General features: G+C 42.8%; 1 protein-coding gene across 1 annotated transcript; it reads right to left on the bottom strand.

Moving 5' to 3' along the window:
• Positions 1 to 3,575: 3,575 nt before the first annotated feature.
• Positions 3,576 to 5,932, bottom strand: LOC105059707 (benzyl alcohol O-benzoyltransferase-like). Its single transcript, XM_010943125.4, has 2 exons — positions 5,413 to 5,932; positions 3,576 to 4,715 (listed from the first exon to the last, which is right to left on the bottom strand). Exons 1-2 carry the CDS (start codon positions 5,848 to 5,850, stop codon positions 3,747 to 3,749), a joined length of 1,407 nt encoding a protein of 468 aa, XP_010941427.3. The 5' UTR covers positions 5,851 to 5,932; the 3' UTR covers positions 3,576 to 3,746.
• Between the last annotated feature and the right edge of the window lie 2,233 nt (positions 5,933 to 8,165).

Genomic DNA, 8,165 nt, shown 5'->3' with positions numbered 1-8,165 from the left:
TATCATTTTCTTGTGAAGGATTGAACCACCAAGACCATAATATTATCCGGTCCAAGTGAAGGAGGATTATACACTCTCCGTTCCAACCCTTCTTCTTTATCCGTATCTGTTCACATGGTCGAGAGCACCACTCTTAATGGCTGGCACAACCGTTTGGGCTATCCTCATTATCGCTTGCTTCGCTCCATGGTGAAGATCAATAATCTCTCCTGCAAGTCTACATATCTTCTTCCTCTTTATCCCTCGTGTCAGGTAGGCAAGTCCAGTAAGTTGCACTTATCTCCGTCCCATCGTCGTAGTCAATTTTCATTAGACCTCATTTATAATGATGTTTGGGGTCCTTCTCCTACTCCATCTTTGTTAGGACACTGCTACTATGTAATTTTTGTTGATGACCACAGTAAATATATTTGGTTCTATCCATTAATGTGCAAATCTGATGTGTTCTCTATTTTTTTACAATTTCAAGCTTTGGTTGAACGATATTTCTCTCGTACTATTAAATCAATCCAAACTGACTGGGGAGGAGAGTTTTGCTCTTTTCCTCAATTTTTTAGTAAAATTGGCATTACCCATCGTATCGCAGCTCCCCACACCCACGAGCAACAAGGGGCTGTTGAACATCGTCATCATCATATTACAGAAATCGGTCTGTCTCTTCTTGCTCATGCATCTACACCCATGTTGTACTGGCACTATGCCTTTGAAATGGATGTATTTCTCATTAATAGGATGCCATCTAAAGTCTCTAGTGGTGTGTCCCCCTTCGAACTCGTTTACAGTAAACCACCATCCTATACCTTCCTACGAATTTTTGGGTGTCTATGCTTTTCCTTTTTTCATCCTTACAATCGTCTTAAAATGGAGTACCGCTCTCAACCGTGTGTATTTCTCGGCTATAGTTCCTCTCATAGTGCCTATCGATGTCTTGATGTGAAAATAAATCGTACATATATCGCTAAACATGTTCGCTTTGACAAATCTATCTTTCCTTTTCAATCTCACTCTCCATTGGATTGTCCACCACCACCATCTCCCTCTTCCCTGCCATGGGGTGTTACATCACTTCGACCTCTACAAGAGGCCAACCCTCCACCATCCATTCCTCTATCTCCTTTGCCCCAGTTGTCCACCTCACCATCGGTTGCATCCCCCATGTCTCGGTCTGCCCCAGCACCTCCTCCCATGATCGTTCTCCCTTCCAACCCCTCTAGTACTACAGACTCTGTACCTGTTCGGATCAGATTACTTACTGACCCCTATTGCAATCCCTTATCCACAAAGCCCTCCCTTCCCACATCTTCCCCTATGACAAGTTTCCAGCAAGACACAACCTCCTCTAAACAACCTACCCAACCCACCCATACACATTCAATGGTGCTTCGATCCCGTCCCAAACAACCATCCACCCTCACTAGCACTATCCTCACCATAGAACCTACTTGTTATACTCAGGCATCTAAACACTCTGTGTAGCGTACTGCAATACTGAGAAGTTTAATGCTTTAGTTCGTAATGGTACGTGATCTCTTGTTCCACGTTCATCTCAACAAAAAAATTTGGTTGGGTGTAAATGGGTGTACAGGATCAAGAGAAAGGCTGATGGCTCTCTCGAGCGCTATAAAGTACGCTTAGTTGCAAAAAGATTCCACCAGCAGCTTGATCTTGATTACAATGAGATATTCAGTCCAGTTATCAAACCTACCACCATTCGGACTGTTCTAAGTATTGCCATCTCTCAAGATTGGTCCATCTAGCAATTAGATGTTCATAACGCTTTTCTATATGGCAACCTGACAGAGAAAGTCTACATATCACAACCTCCAGGATTTGAAGATCGTGACCATCCAGATTATGTCTGTCATCTCCACAAATCTCTATACAGGTTAAAACAAGCATCCCGTGCCTGGTTTCACATCTCTCCGAGTTTCTTCTCAGACTAGGATTTGTTGCCAGGAAGACTGATCCTTCATTATTTATTTTGAGGACGAACTCTCATGTCCTCTATATGCTCATCTATGTTGATGATAGTTTGGTAACTAGCAATGACTCCAGTCAGATCTCTCTACTTCTTCGTCAGCTCGCTACAGAATTCTACATTAAGAATCTTGGTGATCTTCATTTTTTCTTAGGAATTGAGGCTGTTCAAAACTCTACCGAATTATTATTATCTCAAACCCGCTATATTAGAGATCTTCTTTCAAAAGCAGGCATGGTTGATTGTAAACCTGTTCAGACCCCAATGGCCATGACATAGGGTTCTGATTCAGGGGGTGCTCCTTATCCAGACCCTACACAGTATCGCTCCATTGTTGGAGCTCTTCAGTATGTTACATTGACACACCCTGACATTTTCTTTGCAGTGAATAAAGTATGTCAGTTTATGCAGTCTCCTAGTTCTGATCACTGGGTTATGATCAAACGTATCTTACGGTACCTTCAAGCTGCAGCTGATCATGAGTTACAAATTCAGAGATCAACCTCTCGCTCTCTTCAAGCCTTCTCCAATCCAGATTGGACAGGTAGTGGGACTGATAGGCGTTCCACTGGGGGCTATGTAATTTTTCTTGGCCCCAATCTTATTTCATGGGCATCTCGTAAACAGAAAATAGTTGCTCGATCATCCACAGAATCTGAATACAAGGCCTTAGCAGATGCATCAGCTGAACTAATCTGGCTTGAGTCATTGTTTCAAGAACTTGGCTATCCCTTACATGGTCCCCCCATTCTATGGTGTGACAATATTAGGGCCACTTATCTCTCGACCAATCCTGTCTTCCATACTCGCATGAAGCATGTCGAAATTGATTTTCATTTTGTTCGTGAGCGTGTTGCCCGACATCAACTATCTGTTCAGTTCATCTCCACCCAAGATCAGCTTGCCGATAATCTCACCAAATCCTTGGGTACCTCACGTTTTAGGTTCCTAAGGGACAAGTTGAAGATTCGTAGTCCTGACTCTTCATCTTGAGGGGGTGTGTCAGCATATATTCATTCCACCTCATCGCTCTACTTTTGGTATATACTCTTATTTGTTTTCTCTCTATGTTTAGTAAGTCAATATATATTCATATTTAGTCTGCACACCTATTTTTGGTTTCTCTTTGTTTAGCAATTCTACTTTTGGTTCTTTGATCTTACTGAGTATGTAATCAAGATGTTCCTTTTTCTTGTAATTACTGTAATTGCTGGCATTGTAATCTACAAATATTCCTATTGAAGATCAATGAAATCAAGATGTGAAAATCAAAAATTATCCTCAATAAAGAAATTATCATTGTCATTCATTTTGCAAGCGCATTCACATGGTGTAGAACAACTCTTATATTAATTATTATATCAACAAATAATCACTAAATTTTAGTGAAGGGAACCTCCCTTAGATCAAATGGTCTTCCCTGGAAATGGAAGGAACGGTCAACCAAATCTAATTCTACGCATCTAACTTTTAGATTAAACTTCAGTGATACATGAAGTCAATCAACAAATAAACCTCCCTATCACACTAGTATTGTCAAAATAAAGCAACAAACTGAAATTAAAAACGAACAACTCTATTATATTTCTTGAAAACAAAGTACATAATATATGGAATATCTATAGACTACACAGCCAGGTATACATGCAAATATCAATAACAAATATATGGAAGAATATATGAAAAAATATTCTAGAATCATGAGATATTCTAGAATACTCACAACAGATACCTACGCAGCCAATTCAAGTGACATCCTATTACATATTTATAGGCGTGACATCTTCATATCACGACTGACAATGGATATATTCTTCATATTAGTATTGCTGTCGTAAGGATCAAAGGCGGGCTCCTGGGTCAAGCTCTCCATCTCCATCTGGAACCTCTCCATGGCGGGTCCCGGCAGACACATGGGAACCAAGATGCCTTCCTCCCCCTTGCCGTTCCTGTGCCAGGTGTAGAAGCTGGCAACGCCGGCCCCCCCGATACCAGCACTGGCCGGGCCGCCGTAGACCCCCTCCCCCCACCCGAAATCCACCGCCTCGAAGCCCGCCCGGGTCACGTCCGACACGAGGTAGGTCCGAGCCATGGCGAAGTGCGGCCTACCCTGGAGCACCATCAGGTCCGCCACCGACTGCATGTACTCGTCCGTCACGCTCGCCTTGGCCTTCTTCACCACCTCCAGTGCGTACCCCAGCGGGCTCCGCCTCAGCCTGCCCGCCGCCGACGAGGCCACTGGAAATGCCAGCGCGTTCCCGTAGTACCCCGACGGCAGGGGCGGGCTGCGCCGCCCGCGGGCGTTCACGACGAAGAGGACGCGGACCTCGTCGTCGGGGTCGTAGCCGAGGGCCGCGGTGCGGCTCCGCCAGACGGAGGCGGTGATCAGCTCGAACCTGGAGCTGGTGGGGCGCAGGTGCGGGGGCGCGTACTTCCTTAGAGCGGATATCTCCCTGGGGCCGAAGAAGAAGGAGCGGTTCACCATGTCGGACAGGGGGACGGTAGTCATCACGTCGGTGGCGGCCGAGAACTCGTACTCCGGGTGGACGTGGGTGATGCGAGGGGGGCAGCGGGCGGTGAGCAGCTCTCTCTCCCACACGGGCGGCACGGTAGGGGCAGCTGCCCCGCGCGCCATCTCGCCCAGGGCAGTGAGGAACTGCACCACCCCCGGTGCGTCCATGATCGTGTGGTTGATCCGCAGACCAAAGATGAAGCCTCCGCACTTGAGTCGCGTCACCTGATCATCACCCATAATTAATTTCAGGAAGAGAGCGAGGACCATTTAGAGCTAGCTCATTGGTTTCATGGGGCAAAAATTTTAGAACAACTTGACATTCAGTCTTTTTTTTTTCTTTTCTTTGACTGGACTTTAAAATACCGTTCCTTGATCATTAGTAAACAATCTTGTGTGCACATTTATATTGGCTATTGCATATAGTTATATTCTCCATGCACACAGTTATGTTAGGTAGAATGAGTCTACCTAATAATTTCTCGTTATGTTATCCCTGTACATACTTATAACTGCGTACGCAGTTGTTTTTAGCTTATTATGGAGAATATAAGGGATTGGAAAATAAAGAAACCTTGAAACTTGAGCCGGATACGGGACTAAATATTATAGGTCAGTCAATGAAGAGACTTGCTATCAATTTGCTAAAAATCTTTTGCATGCTAAGAATTAACATGATCTCTTTTCCCCCTCAAGATGGTGGTAGAGAGCAATATTTTATTTCCCATGCAATATTCTCACGTGGAGGAGAGCATTATTATAACAAGTTAAGGAAGATAATGCAATGTATCCCTCAAGAATTGTGCTGGGGGTCTATAGGCTTCGTAAGATAATCGTAGGTAAGGATCATTCTGATAGACTCCAGTACGTTTGATCTTTTCATATCAAACACGACAAGAGCTTCGAAGATTTAACCATGTACCTGAACAAAGAGAAAGGGGCAGTCGAGGTCGCTTCCCAAGCTCTCTGTATCGTAGAGCAGCTCCTCCACGCAAGGAAAGGGTGGACTGGGTGCATTGCCGAACTCCTCGAGCCGGACATCAGCGTTGGCCTCCACGAACACCACCCCTTCGCCGGTGCACTCCACCACCAGCTTCCTCCCGGGCCATTCCCGAAGGCGGCCAGCGATCGGATGGTAGTGCACGAGGACCTTCCCAAGGGCCTCCTTTATGACCCTTGCCGGGTCCCGTCCCTCCTTGGAGGGATCGTTGCGGTAGAAATGGATGCCAGAGCTGTAAAACCTCAGGCCCTCCTGGTCATCGATGTCCGAGAGGGGTTTGAACTCGTGCGGTGTGGGCTTCGCCGGTGCAACGAGCACGGGCTCCCTCCGGCTCACCGTAAAGATCAGAGAAGATGCCATGGTTGCTACCTTAACTAGGAGGAGAGTTTTGGGCTTAATTACTGATGCCGAGAAGTTTGATATCTTGGAGGTGGAAGGTGATGCGTGCTCTGAATCAAGTCATCTACAACTTGTTTGTATTTATAGAGAAGAATAGCCGTTGTTGGGTCGCAAAAGCCATGGTTATTTCAGTCTCGTTTCGCACTGCTGCATGGGTCGCAAAAAATGCGCCAACCCGCGTCACCAACCTTCTGCTTAACCGGGTCAAACGGCTTGGTCACCCTACGTGAAACATGCCATGAGCAGATAAATAAAAAATATTAGAATTTTGAGAAGAATTTCGGTAGGGTTTCATAAAATAGTTATTAAAATATTTTAAGAAACTATTTCAGTAATATTTTAAGAAATTATAACAGTAATATATATATATATATATATATTACTATTATAATTTCTTAAAATATTATTGAAATAATTTCTTAAAATATAAAATATTTTAATAACTATTTTATGAAATATATATATACATATATATAGTTTCATCAAATAAATATTTTTAATTATTATCACTAAAATTTTATATTGCGAGGTCAATATTCTTAGATTCTAGAATATATAGATTGCATGATGGGATCATCGAACAGATGGTATGAAAAAAATATAATATAAAAAGACAGTCAGCTATCAATAAAATATATATAGAAAGACAGTCAAATCACATACTCAACGCTTCAACATAAACGTGAGGGTGTCGCGAACGTGAAACATGACATGATTTTATAGATAAATAAAAGATATAAGAAGTTGGAGAAGAATTTTTAATAAAATTTTAGATAATAATTATTAAAATATTTTAAAAAATTATTGTAATAAAATCTCTTGTTATTTGAAACGTGTACGCATACGACTGTACACAATATGATTTCAAAAAATAAATTTTGTTTAACTGTTATCACCAAAACTACATAATGTCTTGCTGTCAGTATTCTTGGACAGTGAGATGGGACAATTGAGCAGATGGTAGAAAGAGGGATACAACGAACCACATGAAACAAACTTTGTCCATGTAACAACAAACACCATTCCTGACTATACTCTCCGTACTCATACCCACCAAACCGATCCGCCGAGTCCGAAACCTCGCACCGATCAACTACTGTAGAACATAAACCATGCCATTACGACACAAACTATGCCATTACGATCGATCATCTGAAAATTTTGACCGACTACAATCCATTGAATGTATCGATCGAATCAGATCATTTAGACCGGTCGATCAAAAAATCTGTCTGCTTTTGTCTGCAGTCGATTGCCTGTGAATTTTGATCGATCATAGCCCACCAAGTCGATCGATCGGGCCAAAGATAGTATGTACGGTCAACCACTGTGGCACATATAGTGTGCCATTGGGGTCAACTGTAGGGGCTAGCCGATCGACCATCGACTCAATTTTTTTTTCAAAAAAAGAAATACTTGATAGATTTTGTTTTGCCATGCCTAAATCTACATGTTTGAAGAAAGTATAAGGTTACCTTAAATAATCTACTTTGGCATGCCAAAATGCATTAAATAAAGCAATATGTTTGACACCATTTTATAAAGCAACAAGTGTGATACCATAAATCCATAAAAATCTATATGTCCAACCCAACATAAATCCAACACAATATGAAAAAATATAAAAATATATACATCATGTGCCACAAGACGGTACCATGCTTGGTACCATGTCTACCCCTATAGCTTCATAAACATATTGCTGAGCCTCACTCAGACCCTTATGCTCTTCGATACCATGCTCTACTTGTGTAGCTTCCTGAGCCTGCTGCTGAGCCTCACTCAGACCCTCAGTCAGATCCTCACTCGATCTCTCGTACTCGGCCGCTGCATACTTAAAATGTGCTGCAGTCTTCTCTACGGATTGAAACTGGGTCACATCATCATGCATATACATAGGCGAGGGTGTATATGAATTGAATGATGGAAAGTCTGGTATCAGGAATGATGATGAGCAATATCATCTGGTACCTCCTCTATGCAATGTAGGTGCTCTCAATGACGAAGGATGCAAGAAAGGTGACGGAGTGGATCCTAATGTACCGCGGTCATGATCGTGGATATCGGTGGAGATACGAGCATGCTCGTCGACGGCATGGAGGATTGAAGTACAATTATCCTGGATGACACGTCCGGATGTAGACAACGAGTCTGGATGAGCTAAATGATGAATCCTCGTCAGACTGTCACTCTGACATAAACAAAAGGTGAGCAGTAGCCAAATACAAAAATGTTAATCATAAAAAATAAACAAATATGAAACCTTACCAAGTAGT

Source organism: Elaeis guineensis, chromosome 16 (assembly GCF_000442705.2).
Source record: "Elaeis guineensis isolate ETL-2024a chromosome 16, EG11, whole genome shotgun sequence".
NCBI classification, from domain to species: Eukaryota; Viridiplantae; Streptophyta; class Magnoliopsida; order Arecales; family Arecaceae; genus Elaeis; species Elaeis guineensis.
Note: the sequence above shows the minus strand (reverse complement) of the source record. Positions and strands in the feature narration are given on the sequence as shown.

Excerpts from the sequence above, each read along its gene's own strand:
- LOC105059707 (XM_010943125.4), bottom strand. The coding sequence starts at position 5,850 with ATGGCATCTTCTCTGATCTTTACGGTGAGCCGGAGGGAGCCCGTGCTC. Across the intron at positions 4,716-5,412 it reads GCCCCTTTCTCTTTGTTCAG|GTGACGCGACTCAAGTGCGG; the intron begins GTACATGGTTAA and ends GGTGATGATCAG.